Source organism: Fusarium coffeatum (assembly GCF_003316985.1).
Source record: "Fusarium coffeatum strain FIESC_28 chromosome Unknown BRIP53273_contig_41, whole genome shotgun sequence".
Lineage (NCBI taxonomy): Eukaryota > Fungi > Ascomycota > Sordariomycetes > Hypocreales > Nectriaceae > Fusarium > Fusarium coffeatum.
This window is the reverse complement of record NW_022157838.1, coordinates 215098-230032: the sequence shown is the minus strand read 5'-3', so window position 1 is coordinate 230032 and position 14935 is coordinate 215098. Positions and strand designations below refer to the sequence as shown.

At 48.0% G+C, this 14935-nt stretch overlaps 6 protein-coding genes across 6 annotated transcripts; 4 read left to right on the top strand and 2 right to left on the bottom strand.

The window, feature by feature from the left end:
• Window positions 1-670: 670 nt before the first annotated feature.
• FIESC28_01858 (uncharacterized protein) lies at window positions 671-1045 on the top strand (the record flags this gene model as incomplete). Its single annotated transcript, XM_031156008.1, has 1 exon — window positions 671-1045. One exon carries the CDS (start codon window positions 671-673, stop codon window positions 1043-1045), a length of 375 nt encoding a protein of 124 aa, XP_031020012.1.
• Window positions 1046-1624: 579 nt separating this feature from the next.
• FIESC28_01857 (uncharacterized protein) lies at window positions 1625-3395 on the bottom strand (the record flags this gene model as incomplete). The annotated part of the gene is made up of 3 exons (XM_031156007.1): window positions 1625-2896; window positions 2950-3256; window positions 3322-3395. The coding sequence occupies 3 exons, from the start codon at window positions 3393-3395 to the stop codon at window positions 1625-1627; spliced, it is 1653 nt and encodes a 550-aa protein (XP_031020011.1).
• Window positions 3396-4503: 1108 nt separating this feature from the next.
• Window positions 4504-6924, top strand: FIESC28_01856 (uncharacterized protein; the record flags this gene model as incomplete). The annotated part of the gene is made up of 3 exons (XM_031156006.1): window positions 4504-5703; window positions 5752-5962; window positions 6026-6924. The coding sequence occupies 3 exons, from the start codon at window positions 4504-4506 to the stop codon at window positions 6922-6924; spliced, it is 2310 nt and encodes a 769-aa protein (XP_031020010.1).
• Window positions 6925-7109: 185 nt separating this feature from the next.
• Window positions 7110-8384, bottom strand: FIESC28_01855 (uncharacterized protein; the record flags this gene model as incomplete). Its single annotated transcript, XM_031156005.1, has 5 exons — window positions 7110-7533; window positions 7586-7897; window positions 7961-7971; window positions 8023-8090; window positions 8141-8384. The coding sequence occupies 5 exons, from the start codon at window positions 8382-8384 to the stop codon at window positions 7110-7112; spliced, it is 1059 nt and encodes a 352-aa protein (XP_031020009.1).
• Window positions 8385-9428: 1044 nt separating this feature from the next.
• FIESC28_01854 (uncharacterized protein) lies at window positions 9429-10841 on the top strand (the record flags this gene model as incomplete). The annotated part of the gene is made up of 1 exon (XM_031156004.1): window positions 9429-10841. The coding sequence occupies one exon, from the start codon at window positions 9429-9431 to the stop codon at window positions 10839-10841; it is 1413 nt and encodes a 470-aa protein (XP_031020008.1).
• A 579-nt stretch (window positions 10842-11420) lies between these two features.
• On the top strand, window positions 11421-13842 carry FIESC28_01853 (uncharacterized protein; the record flags this gene model as incomplete). The annotated part of the gene is made up of 7 exons (XM_031156003.1): window positions 11421-11887; window positions 11942-12371; window positions 12844-12909; window positions 12965-13007; window positions 13058-13351; window positions 13497-13633; window positions 13693-13842. The coding sequence occupies 7 exons, from the start codon at window positions 11421-11423 to the stop codon at window positions 13840-13842; spliced, it is 1587 nt and encodes a 528-aa protein (XP_031020007.1).
• Window positions 13843-14935: the final 1093 nt, after the last annotated feature.

Sequence of the window (14935 nt, the reverse complement as noted above, 5' to 3'; positions counted from 1 at the left end):
ATTAACAACACACAATGGATAAGCTTTCGTAAGAGATCTACATATAACTTGTTGCTCCGTATCGTGATATAACCAAACGTGAAGCCCCGCGTCGTCGGGCGGAGAAAGTGTCGCTGTCCTCATCTTACAGGCTACGAAATATTAGCTGACTGAGCTGAGTGAGATGACAACAACCAACGTCAACCCCTCTTGGTCCGAGTACTCAGGCTGATGAGGGGAAACGCGCCGCTATTGATTGTCATCGATATGTGGTAACACGATGCGCACTTTTGCGTGTTAGGGCGGAGAGTGGACACTATGAATAGCAAACACCCAAGGTTCAGGCCGTTGGCGGGGTCCATTATTAGAGCTTCGAAGGATGGGAACAACTCAAGTCCCCCGATTAGAATAGGAATTTGGGTAGACGGCTGGCGATCTAGAACGGAGAGGCTGACTTGACCAAGGAACGTGGCACTTGGGCTGTTATTTGGCTGCATAATGAGATTTTATACGAGTTGAGAAGAATGCCTCCATATCGAAAAGAAGGGTTGAGAAATAGTATAAATATGAGGAGAGCATCCGCCAAGTAAATGGAAAATGCTCATCACAAACAACAATCATCTCAGAGTCTCTCACTCAGTTCCAAAACTTCAAGACAATCTTTATCTTTCCTACCAACCCAAACATCAAAATGCTCTTCTCCAACATCCTCCTCCTCGCCGGCCTCGCAGCCGCGCTTCCCAACCCCATTGAGGAGGACACCACTCTTGAGACCCGCGACGCCGGTGGCATCGACCTCCTGAAGCTCCGCGTCAGCAAGAAGGCCACCTTCAAGGGCGTCGGCGTCCCTGGACGATGCAACAACTTCCCCTCCAACATCAAGACCTTCGACCTCGACTCTCCTGATACCAAGTCCATTCTCAGCTGCTTTGAATGCACTGTCTGGACTCGACCTGGTTGCCAGGGTGACTCTGTCACTCTTGAGGGACAGCGCGCTTTCTCGGCCAAGTCTGGTAAGAAGCCTACTTACAAGAGCTGGAAGTGTCAGTGCAAGGGTGGGTGCTAGATGTGTGCGGATAAATTGATGATCATGTCATGACGATTTGGGACGGTCCTTATTTAGAAGTGTCTACTCTTACACATTCCTTGAGACGGATTTGAAAGAGCCTTTATGTGGCTCACTTGAGGTTATCTTCTTGTACATTCTTCCACTCCTTTTAGACCCGGTTTACTATTCAATCAAACTTTACTTTTACCTTTGACCACGTCGGAAGATGTCACCAGACATAAGGGACTTTTGAAAGACAAAACAGTGACAGCTTAAGCATCAAGACATCGCGATTTGGCGTAAGGTGCAGCTTTACGTGGCATCTCTCTCAGTACCGTACCGTTAGGGTATTAGGTCAGCCCGAGGGCCCAATAGACGAAATCGTTTAAACCATCTCTGCCAGTTTACGCTTTGAGACTGAATACTTTATTCTAGCATCTTGATCCTCAGATGCCACCATCTTGGTCATTGAACAGTATGTATCGCTAAAATTAGATATACTGCCACTACAGAGTTACACGACTCCTGCAGAATGTTGTGCCAGACACTTGTCTCTACCTGAAGAGCTGCATTAGTGACCCTCATCGCTGTCATCAACTAGAACTTGGGGTAACCTCTTCTCCCATAAGCTTCCACTCGCGGCCCCATCTTTCCCCGCCTCCGAACGGGCATCTGTGTCACTCTTATAGGTACCACAACTTCGGATGGTACCATTTCGGCTTCCGACGGTCCGAAACTGACGCTGTTGCCAATAAGAAGCACCTTAACGCGCAGCTGAGGTGACCTCTTTACCATCTCCGCAAACAATATCTGAAATGCAGTGAACCACGAGAACCCTTCAGCTGGTAATAGATTGTGGTCTATCACTGCCAGATCGATGACCAAGTAGATCTGAGTTCGCGCTCGAAGCAGCGCAGAGCCCAAAAGTTTGAGCCAGTCGTTTTCAGTGTTTGCTCTGTGGAACTGTGCGCATTGGAGAGACATGGTATTCTCAGTCGTACAGTCCTGCGATAGCTTGAATGCTTGTAAGATGAGAGTCTTGAATAAATCAGTGCTTGAAGCCTTCGCTTCTTTGGAGTCATTTTGTGGACCTCGAAGAGCCCAAACTACTGGAATATTTTTCGACTGCAGTTGCTCAATGATGTTGACAGAGAACTTCCTTGAAGCATGTCGCGCGCGTAAACCACCTTTCACGATGGCTATTCGTGATTCTGGTGCTGTGGACCAAGCTTGTAACTTTGGAGATTGCCAGAACTCATTTGTTGTTTCATACACCCTAACCCGATCGTGCCGTATCTGGACCGAGACGTTATATCGGAATGCTTCCAAAGGGTCGCCAAGTTTTCCATCAGCGATGTGAGACATGATCTGTGAGAATTGGAGATCCGTGAGCCGCTGATTCGTATCCAGTAATGCGCTCGAGTGTAAAGCCTGGAATGAGTCAAGCTTGGCCAGAATGGTGTGATTCGCATCCAAGATAGCGCTCGACTGTGGAGGCTCGAAGGAATTGAGCTTGGAAACAATCGAATCCAGCTTCAAGTTCATATCTCTGATTTCGACTCGACTACTAGCAACTGCCAATTGGTCAATCTCTCGTGAGGCGGTCGCAATGTCCTCGAGAAGGTCTTTGTATCTGAGTTCAGGTGGTCGGGTGATACTGTGCCAGAGATGTCCCATTGTGCCCTCTTGGCACCACTCATGAGCTCGGATAAGGAATCTCACGAGATTGGCATATAGATCACTGACCGCCTGACGTATCCGATATGTTGGATAAAGAACAGTGACGAGCTCAACACGAGGTAAAGAGTCGGCGATTTGTGACAAGGTTTTCGATATGAGACATATTGTTGCTTCGTGATTTTGAGCAGCCTGCATATAGTGAGCGAGCCACGCGTTGACATGTTATTAGGGTCCATGCTTACTACTAAGAGAAACTTCATGGCTCCCCAGACAAGCGAGACGTATTCAGGATGTTGCTGGACCAGGACATCCATGATATTTCCATAATGACTGATCTTTGCCGTGAATCGCCGGATCCATTTCTTTGCTTTAGGAAAGCGTTTTTCATCTAAATATTTCGTGAATGACCGCTGCGCTAGGTCGTGAATATCTTGTATACTCGAGAAGCTTTTCGAAAGGTCTGCTTTATTGCGGTCATTGGTGAATTCAGAAGCGAACCGATCGAGTCCTTCTTGGAAAGCTTGTTGAGCAGTGGGAAAGGCAAAATTGCTGCATAAATCATGTTTCCTTAGTGGCAGTGAAGAAATTAAGTTGAATCCCTCAAGTTGACTTACGAATGTGTGGTCGATCGCGAATGAGTATTTGGCGAGTACCAAGTACCGAGAAAGTCTGACTTGGAATGTTCCATGATCCCAGCCATTAAAGACTACCAGAAACAGAAGATGTGAACTTCGCTTCCAGGTTGAAAAAGAATAACTTTGTTTCCAGGGTTGCTGCGACGTTTGGCAGCACGGCCTCAGCACAGCCTGGTTAATGATTCGCCATGGGCCAATTATTGCCCAGGGCGTATCGCTGTGCGGCTGAGTTGGTCTCACACCGAGGGCCGAGGGCGCATGGTCTCGGATGTCATTCGTCCATACACCTGCGCGAGCAGGGTTCTGAGCCTTGGTCATGTGTATGAGAGGCCCATATGTACTAGACTTATGCCTCAGGTTGGTGCTGTAGTTGCGAATGGACAGAAAGTGCTGTGGGCAAGGCAGAACGCATTTGTGCGAGAAAAGGGTGTTTGTCTGCGGGGTCCATGTCGGCCTCCTCGTCCGTCTATCTGTTCATCTCACCGCTCCTGCTTTTGCCAATGTCAAAAGGGAGATATATGTAGAGCTGGTAGCCGTGACGCAAAGCTGATTCCTGCTTTCCACCTCTTTTTGTCCACGTTGTCCGCTTGTCGCCCCCGCAAGTATTCGGTCTTGGCGGAAGTAACCACTCTTGTCAGCTACCACCAGACAAGCAGATCGGGTCCTTGCCGCGGGATTTAATCGAGTAGGACTCATGTACTTCGAACCTCCGAAGATTTGATGAGTGTGTCAGGGGCGACGGAACCTCAACTTGCAAACGAGCTCGTCGGATCAACATTAGTAGAAATCGCCAGTTACCAGAAGGTTGACAAAAGACAGGCCGCTACGTCTCAAACTTGGCTCGACCCGTACAATAAACTCTCCGATGTTTGGGCGGCTCAAGGGCAATCTCTAGACTTCAGTGCTACCGGAAAACCACGAATGCGCCCAGAGACTCCACCAGATAGTGAACCAGACAATGAGCCAGATTGGGACCATTATCACCATCGTACCATATCACAAGATCAAACTGGCGCAAGTTCATTTAGCGAGGACAGACTCACCGCACTTGCTCGAGTACAACGCTCGAGAGATCAAGGTCAATTATCCTATCATACCGACAAAAGGAAAATAGTCAACACTGTATCCCGACTCCCGCTGCCGCTTAGTGAAAGTTCAGCGATGCAACACCAACAAAGGCTCTTCGATCTGGACATTAAGAAACGAGCCAACATCGCTGAGAGGGTGCAAGATACCACCCTCACCAACGAAGCATTAGCCCAATCTTCTACAAAAAAAGCCATGCCTGTTACCAGTATGGACGCAGATGCAGAGAGAGGCAAGAATGTTGGCTCCAGTCAGGATCCTGCAGGTTATATCAAAATAGCTCAACTGGAACAAAAGATACAGAAACTCCGCAGTCTACAGAACACCTTTAAATCTACTACTTGGCTTCTGTTACATAAAATCCAAGGCGACGAAACTACCTATCTGCAAAGACCTTCTTGGCTGCCAGTGTTGGGGAGATCGCCCCAACTGAAAGGGATCTCACCACTAGCCAACGAGGCCAAATATCTCAAACAGAGACCTGATGCTGCATTCGTGGTATACAGGCACTACGATTCAACTTACCAGGAAAGAGATATTGGCAAATTTGACGATGAGGAAACAGCATTTCCGGATCCTAAACCTGTTCGGGAAGTCATTCAGACACTATCTCCACAGATGGTCGCTGCCCTTGATGCATTTGTTGACTCCCATCCAACATTCAGCGAGAGGTTCCCGGTCTGGAAATCGGATGAACCAATAGATTCGCCTTTCTTGTTTTGGTACTACTATCGTGGTTCAACCAATATTGAAACCATAGCTGAACCGCACAAGAAGCAGATGCAACTACTCACACAATGGATCGATAACAACTACGGGAAGACACACACAGAAGTCGAGGCACATTTCTCTCGGGGCTACATATCGGAACAAACGATGCCATTCTTCGTACGGCCTGGCGAGGTCCTGGTGTCAAAGACCGCCAAAGGTATCCAAGGGTATATCGCGAAGTCTTGGGCAACCAAAGTCGAGTCTGGAGATATTCCTTCAATCCAACCCAATGTGCCAGACTCAGTCTCTCAGTCTTGGAAGATTGATGCTTGGTCCTACGGATATGACGGAAAGTTTTACATCAAGAGCACGACGCTTAAGGTCACCCTCGAGTTTAACGAAGGAAGCCTGTATGCCAATATAATGGATCTAGATATCTTGCCAATGCGATTGAGTACCAAGGAGTCCCAAACACTACTTGAACGTCGAGGGAAAACCATGTGGGCCTGCAGGAAAAGGAACTTGGTTACTTACAATCATGTAATTGACGGCAATACGGTTGGTGTGAGTGGCAGAACTTGACTCGGAATCACCGGTGCTAACAGGCGCTAGGAAGGAGAACGATACATGATGGATTTTGACACATACAAGCAACTTCATTCAGACTCGAAGAACTTCACAGAGGCATATCCGGAACTGGGAAGCTGGAAACGGAAAGAGATGGATGCATCTATCATGGATAGTGAGCAGATGCCTCAAGGTTCTGAGTCGTTTGTATTCCCCAGTACTATTGTCGGATACAACCTTCGCCAAAAGAAATGGCGTGAGCACTCTGCCCTTAGTCTACCCAAAGCTCAAGGCCCCGTTGTACTGACTTACTAAACAGAGGATCTTCATGTCGATTATATCCAGCCAGTGCATTGGAACAAGCAAGCCTTCAGACATCTTGTCATTGACAAAGAGATTAAAGATATCATCCAAGCCCTCGTTACAAGTAAGCTGGCCACAGACCAAACGACAGATTTCATACAGGGCAAAGGCAACGGACTAATCATACTATTGCATGGGGGTCCGGGTACTGGTAAGACGTTCACCGCCGAGAGTGTCGCCGAGCTAGCTGAGAAGCCCCTATTCCGTGTGACCTGTGGTGATATCGGTACCAAGCCAGAAGAAGTTGAAAAGTACCTCGAGTCAGTCCTGCATCTGGGTAAGATATGGGACTGTGTTGTATTACTCGATGAGGCCGATGTCTTCTTAGAGCAGCGGACTTTGACAGACCTTGAGCGCAATGCTCTTGTTTCTGTGTTTTTGAGAGTTCTTGAATATTACGAGGGAATCTTGATTCTCACCTCAAACCGAGTGGGCACCTTCGATGAAGCTTTCAAGTCCCGTATTCAGCTGTCCCTGCATTACGAGAGCTTGATCAAATCACAGCGAAGGAGCATCTGGGAGAACTTCCTTGATCGATTGAGCGCACTCGAGCAGGAGAGCACGGTGGTTCAGCCGATCACGGACCGAAAGCGTAAATTGGAACAGGATCCAGGCATTGACTTTGATGACATCGAACGACATTTGGCGGATTTGGCAGAGGAGCAGATGAACGGGCGGCAGATTCGGAATGCGATCACGACGGCGAGACAATTGGCCAAGTTCAAAAACGAGAGTATGACGTATCGGCATTTGGAACATGTTATTAAGATTTCGAGGAAGTTTGATAAGTATCTTGAGAGGGTGAGGGATAGTTATACGGATGATCAGGTTGCAAGGGAGGAAGGTATACGGTAGGGTTCTATGTACCATTTGTCGGTAGATAAATACGCGACCTACCCATTCCCACTCGCCCGTTGCATGTGTCTGGGTCAGAGGAAGGTATCATTGACCTATGTTCAGAGCCAATTCCTGAGACTGTTGGTGCCATGTTCCTGAAATACTGTGAACCACGAAGAACCTTCAGTTGATAATAGATTGTGCTACCTAATATCTTCCGCAGAGCTGGGCATTGATGACGTTTGTCTGCAGGTTTTGGACACAGCTGTCCCAAGTCCTGTCAACTCAACCTCATCGTCATTGTCTCCAAGCTTTAATTTGTCTCCACGACCAAAATACCTTGATCCACCGTAAGTAAACATGGGACCTTTGGAACTCGGCCCTCTACCTCCCAGATTGTTGGCGCTATTAGCAGTACCACTCTCTCTTTGACTCCCAAATGTAGAAGATATTCTATCGCGAATGACATGTCGTAGAGGTGCAAGGTGCGGGAGGCATGCCGACACAATGGCAATGCACGGCTCGAGATCAGACCAAATAAACACAGGTCCCATGGCTCTCGTCAAATCTACCGTTTTGGTGAGCTCGTTCAAGAAGTGGATGCGTACGACGCTAGCAGCACACACACTGGAGGCATGAGTTAATGGATAGTATCAAATCAAGACAGTGATGCACCTACAAGCCACCCAGCATCATGATGCCAGTAATGCCCAATCTCTTTCTCATAGACATCTGTAGCTGGAATATTTGCGGAATAGGTATGAGCAAGATATAGAAGTCATTCACCATATTGACAATCCCGAGGGCTAGAAAGAATTTGTTAATGTCGATGCATGTCCCCTCTGTACCACGGAACTGTGTCCAAAAGTGTTCGATTGGCCTGCATACGTTGCCCATCGTAACCCAAACGACAATTGGATATGAGATGGACAGAAAATAGCCGAACATTGTTGAGATCTGGAAGAAAGGTTCTGCTGTAGGAAATATTCGACTGTAGAATAAGAGTATAGAAATCTTGATGATTGCGCAAGAGGCTGAGTATAGAAATGTGTACCCGAACAGGATCTATTATGCAATCTTAGCTATGGGGGAGCAATGAAAGTATATCTGACTTACTTTGTAGATTTGTTCCAGGTCCTCCATCTCAACTGCCCAAATATGTTTCCCAGCTCCATAAAAGCCACCTATAGTCTATGAGCTGGCTTCGACGTAACTATTTGCATAAATATCTTACCGGCAATGGCTAGGCCAGCAGTCCCTGTGACCAACACCATCGACACAATAATAACCCAGTCATCCCGATGTATCTTGGTTCGTTGGATGGTTCTTGCGGTAAATCGTAGTGAGACAGCCAGTAAAGCTAGGATAAGTACTGTGATAATGGCCGCTCTATCCGAGGCGGCAGTGTTGGCGTCGAGGTCGATGTCTGACGGTGGTAGGCCCGCAATGGCAATAATTCGAGGATCGGTAGAGTTCATCATTGGTGGGTAAAAGAGAAGAGTTTGGGAAGGAAAAGGGAATGCGAATCACGAGGTAAGCAAAGCCATTGGAGAAGCAAACAATATGTCTAAGACACGAGAACAGGTGCAGTAATGGGTTTCATGGGAGTTAATTCTGACCGCGGGAACAAAGCTAAGATCAATAGGTAGGTAATGGAAATGAGTTTAGTATTTGTCCCCAGCTTCTGAGACTGTTTGTGCTTTGTTCCATATGACCCAAGTTTTCTATTAAGCAATAGCAGGAACTGCAGCACCCCCTCTACTTTTGAACTCTGCCCTAACAAGGCATTCTGGTGGGCGATCAGCACCTTGTATGCTGTGCCGCTTCTCCCTTACCAGAAATCGTATGATGACAGTAGTTGTTGGACATGAATACCTTGTACGGCCGACTTGGCTGTTTATTCCATTTCCAGACAAGGTAATGAACTTCAGGGTATATCTCGCCTAATTTCACAGAGCAAGCAGTGTGAACCAACAAAATGCGTTATTTCCGCGACTGGCCCCGCCCGGAATGATACCCTTCCTCCGGCCATTACACTAAGAACCAACAGCACAGCGCAACCTTCTCACAATGGCTAGTTGAACCGCCTATTGTTATGCTGTTGGCTCTGTTGAAACTGGTGCGGAGATTTTAATGTAATGCATCACTCTTGGTATCTAGAATGTTATGGAGCAGGGTTTTGTTCCTATCTGTCTCTGATTCGCCCGGGTAACTAGAACCCTGAGCTGAATTCCCTCAATCCCCTGCTTTGTTGCAGCGTTAGACTATGAATTGGGTGAGGCCAGTACTATTAAGAAGTTGTGAGCCTGCTAGATATGTAGACCATGGATTCGACGCCACTCTCAGTTTGACTTTGGACACTGCCCAGACAACCACTATTTTATTACATTTATCACCTTCTTCCTGTCAAGAGTTTTAAGTGTCAGCTCTTCTGGTACCTGCAGCGTACCCTGCAATCTTTATTCTGTATTATTCCATACGCTGCCTCACCCAGCTGTATCGCACGCTCCTCTGCAGCCAAAATGCCTTTAATGCTATCTCTAAGCGATGTTCCGGACCTGACAGCCCTGGAACGTGTTGGTCCACGGGGCTATCTACGCTATGTGTTTCCTATGCGTCTCGCAGAGAATTACGACCGCGATGAAGTCTTGAAAGTTCTTCAAGATAGCTACAAAGCTGCGTGTCATCGGATCGGCGTCTTGGCGTCGGAAGCTGTACCAGACAGTGATGCAAAACAGGCCAATCTTCTCAAGTTACAGAGACTTCCCGACGATCAGATCGGAAAAATGACCACCAGGGATCTGAGAGGGCAAGGGCAGTATTCCTGGACTTATGCGCAGCTCAAGGAGAATCATTTTCCTCTCGAAGCTTTCGACAGCGAATTGCTTATGCCTGGACCTATTTGGCCAGAGGCAGGGAAGCCGGTTCCAATATCTCTGGTGCAGGCCAACTTTATTGAAGGCGGTGTTCTTATCGGATGGTGCATCTTCCATATGGTTGGCGATGCTACCACGTACCTTGTTTGGACCAAGATCTGGGCCGAAGAATGTCGTCGCTGCCAGGGAATCCCAGTACCATCTCCGTTGGTGATCGAGGACGCCATGATATCCGATAGGCAACGCGTTTCAAAGCCCTCGGGCCATAATAAGGGACGAGCCGAGGACCACCCTGAGTACACTATTCTTCCCTTCACTCCCCCGGGGCCGTCTCCAGCCATGCTGAGTTCAACCTTTCGTGGACAGGTCTTTTACTTTTCGCCTTCATCGCTCCAGGCCCTCAAGGCTAGGGCATCGCCTGTCAATACTACCGAACCCACGGACCAGAAATGGATTTCTACCAACGACGCCTTCTCAGCTCTCATGTGGCGAACTGCCATCGTCGTTCAGGCTCCAATCGAGGATCTCAAAGATAGTGAGGATCCAATCTCCGTCTTTAGCATCGCCGTAGATGGTCGAAAGCGTATGGACCCGCCGCTGCACCCTGAGACGCTAGGTTGCTTCTTGCAGTACATCGCTGTCTCTGCACCTGTTCGCCAGATACTGGGCAGTATGAACCTGGCTGATCTGGCTGTTCTAATCCGGAAGGAAATGCTACTGCGGCTTGATAATCAATTCACCGACGACGTTGTCACGCTTGTCGATCAGCTTGAAGATGTTACCAGACTGGCCCCAACAGCATTTCTCGATGTGCTGGGCAATACTTCAGTGCAGACATCTTGGGCTGAGTTCAACCTAGCAACTGTGGAATGGGGAAGCCTATTGGGAAACAGAGTGGAGGCTATTCGTTGTCCAAACACGGGTATCCTTCCTGGATGCCATGTTGTTTTGCCGACCTTACCTGATGGTGGTATCGAGGTTGTGTTTGGGACTGAAGGTGAGCTGTTGCAAAAGGTGTTGGGAGATAGTCTGTGGATGGAGTTTGCTGAGGCGAGATAAAAACACCCTATTTATCTATATCTGAATAGCGCCAATTTTGATTCTTACCTCACATTAAGTCGGCACTTTCGATGGAGACGAACAAGCGAGTTACCCGTGCCCACTGCCCCGTTGCATGTTTCTCGATCGGAGGAAGGTGCACTCGCCCCATGTTCACGAGCCAATTGGCTTTTACCACGACGTCACCGTCCCTTGCAGTCGGCTAGGAGTCGCTCGCACTCCGCCAGTGCGAGAAGGATCACTAACCTTGAACATCGAATCCTAAACTTATCCCCATGGAGAAACCCCGATTCCCGTCGTGATTTTCGCCCAGGGTTCCTTTGTCGCGACTAGGAATTCTCTTCCTCAATTGGTTGCTTGTTAAGAAAATATGCGCGCTAAACACACCATTTTGTCGGCCAAGCGAAATGACTTATGCTGTGCCTCTTCTCGACTCTAGCCGACTTGCAAGGCTGAATCGTGGCATTTTAGCCGATCTGTTTCATAAAAGGTAGGCCTGTGACTCGGATCAACCTCTTCCAATGCATACCTATTGCTCGTGATACAGGCTTTAGATTGATAATAGCGACGCCTACCAAGATGCCCAGCACAGGGTTCTTTGGCGTCAGTGCCCTCAACCTTGGTCCTCTAACGACGACATTCACCGCACCCTCATCATGCGCTACCCAATCTGATCACCAGATCTTCGCCAACGCGACGTCGCCTCACTTTCCCTATCAAGTAGCGGAGTCATGCACCATGAAGCCCTTTGGAGACTGCTATCCCAGCGGAGAAAAGTGGGAATCCGAGAAGAAGCAGACAACAAAGTTTGTCCATGGCGCATACCAGTATTTCTCTCCCGGCATAGCTTGTCCCAAAGGTTGGGAAACTGTGGGACTGCTGAAGCATGGTAGTAGCACTGGTCAATTTGGCATCTCGGGCGTGTTGACGGTATCGGGAGACCCGGAGAGTTATGGTATTGACGAAGAGGCACAGCCGCTTCAACCAACAGACTTTTGGAAGAACGTTCTGGACAGGTCTGAAACAATGGCGGTCTGTTGCCCGACGTATGTACAACACGATTTATCAATGAATCACTGCGAGACTGACTCTTCTTGTAGTAGCTATATCGGAGACACTTATGGTTTTTGCAGATCCATGATCGCTCCCGTTATGTCCTACCCAGGGTCTCGAGAGGTCTGTTATGTTGAGTCCGGATATGACGGCGATCAGACTACTGTGACTGTATCCGTGGGGCCGACAAAAACAGTCGGACTTATCTCAAACATACCCAACGAGAGCGCTACAGTCACTACGCGCACCAAAATAGCGACTGCTCGTCCGGACGAGTTAACCTTGTTCTCGTATGGTAGTTTTGTACCCGCCGTGACTTTGATCTATAAGGAGGAGGATGCCGAAGGGAAGAGTGGTGATGGGGATGGTGAGACCACTACTGCTACAGCCGACAGTACTGCTACAGGCGAGACAACCGCTGCCGAGACGACTTCTTCTGACGAGAGTGCTGCTGCAGGCATTCAGAGAAGTGGTGTCGTCAGTTTGTTTGGTGTGACTTTGGGGCTTCTAGCCGGGGCTGGCATGTTGGTCGGTTGGTGATGATTTGTTGGGAGCCACGACATATCATCACCAAACTTGGGAGGTATGCGATTATGATTGGATTGTGGAAAGTGTCGGCTGAGAGGTGAGTAGTTGGCATGGTGGGGTGATTCCGTTTTGTACTTGTGGGTATATGTTCTTGATATTCCTTTCTTTCGCTGATCGTACTTTCTGTTGTTATTGAAGGATTGCGTATCTATACTCTTGTGACGCGACGTGGTCAAGGTCATACCAACTTCCCAAGGCCGGCCTGTTATTCAGATACCTTTACAGAAGCAATGAAAATTTTCCTATCACTTTCAATGGCGCTTTGCCAGTATAAAGACGCCTGTTCGGCGCATGTATTCTCGCCATTTCTAGATCTACCGCAACGCAATATTAACACATCCAAGCCGAAGGTTTTCTATAGTACTACCACACCAATCCCTACGCCACAAAATCGCCTCTGGTTTACGTGACAAACATGGGTGGACCAGTAAGTTCTTCACTTGTAACATATCCAAAGCCGGGCTGGAACTGAAACTTGGAAGAAATTGTACCGACTTTCCAAGTCGGAGATACTATTCAGGGACCGTAAGTCCCCTCACTAGCAGGAAGCATTTACCTGAGAACTAACAGACCAGTCAAGAGAGAATTTATGAAGACATGGGAGGAGTCCGGGAACTTGGTACCTCAAATCAAAGATATATACTACGTCAGGGAAGCCGACCTTGACCGGACCCACCGCGGCCGACGTTTCGACGATTATTTGTCCCATCATGGTGGTATTTGGGAGCATGCCTTTCATGGAACGAACCGGGAATGCCACATTGGAGATCCTAAGAACGGATTGGAAAATGGTCATCTCAAATGCTGTGGTGATGACATTTGTGGTGTCTGTGGAATAATCCGCAAATCATTCAAAATGGCACATGCAGGTCAGTAATCATTCTGTTGAAGTGATACAAGACTAACGTTAGTAGGAGTCGGGATGTTCGGGCGAGGGATATATATATCTAAAAGCTCGTTCAGTAGGTAAGTCCGACCCTCAAAGATATATGCTACTGATGGTCCTGGTTCCAGAAGCGGATATGTTTCAGGACAATGCCTGCCCTGGCAGCCTCGAAATGATTCTAGTAGTTAGATATGTTCCAGGAGTGAAACAGTTCTTAAAGAAGGCGGATTCAGTCAGAACTGGTCCTGATCCAGGTTTTGACAGTGTAAGAACCATACCTCTTTACTTTCCGTGCTTCCTATACTGATGGCTTTCTTGTTCAAGGTTGAGGCTGTTCTCAGAAAAGACGGGGGTTCGGTGAATTATCCAGAGTCGGTCGTTTACCGCGATGAGGCGATTGTTCCTATTGGAGTGATTGTCTACAGCAGGGATGGTTACTATGATCTTACCCATGACGGCAAGATCAATGATTAGTCAGTCGAGGCTGGCAGGTGGATGTCAGAAGAATTGTCCTCTAAGGCTTGGGGTACAGAAATAAAGTAGCCTAAACCCAGCCTAACTTCGCACAAGGTGACTAAAGTATTTCATCTCTTATGCTCTCGGCGGCCAATTCTTCTGACACCTTGACGGCTGGTTCAATAAGCTTATAAATCTTCCCTCGTCGGCACTGACAGTCGTAGTGGCTGTCCTAGTCGCAGGTGGTTACACCATTCTTTATTGGTTACTGGAGATTCATTTAACAATTTCATAGATCTTCGCTCAGATATGAAAGCTGGTAATCCGGGTCTTTATAGATAGTGAATACATTTTTATTCCGGACACGTTAGTTTTGTGGCCCTAGTATTTATCAAATACCACAAAATGAGGCAAAATCAAGACTTCCTTGAGAAGCTCCTGTGTATAATATCTCATAACAGAACCACCGTTCTCATTCTGCCAAAGTGGACGTAAAATCGCAATACTCTGCGATGAATCTCATTAGATATACAAAATATTAATAACGCCTTAAACCTTGCCACTGTACTTATTTTCAACGATATCATCCATAATCCTCTGACATATCCCCGTATGCGCCACCTCAGTCATCCTCGAAACAAACGGCATAAGCAACCCATGCGACTCAACAACAACCTCCTCAAACAACTCCCACTCCTCCGTCAACGTCCCGTTACTACTCGGCGTCCCCGGATCTTGCGCTTGTCTCACAAGACACTCTATCCACACAGTAACACTCGCTCTCGCATCAACGCGCGCTCTCACACCATTGTGAATTTTTAGAAAAGTAATGGGCCAAGTCTCATTCTGCGCTAGACCCGCGACCAGCTCTAAGCGCTGGAAACATAGAAAACTGCGCACGCTGCTGTTTGGCGGCCCGAAAAAGGGCTCGCTGTGCACGCGCGCTGTGTCGGGTGGGATCTCGGAGAAGCTGGTGAATACGGCATTGTGTTTTAGGAGAGGCGTAAAGGTTTGGATGTGCGCGAGGACGACTTCTGGCGGCACCTGACTTGGTATGGGCGCCGAGACGAGAACGCGATGCTTTGAGCGCATCGCATCGCAGTGTGTTCTA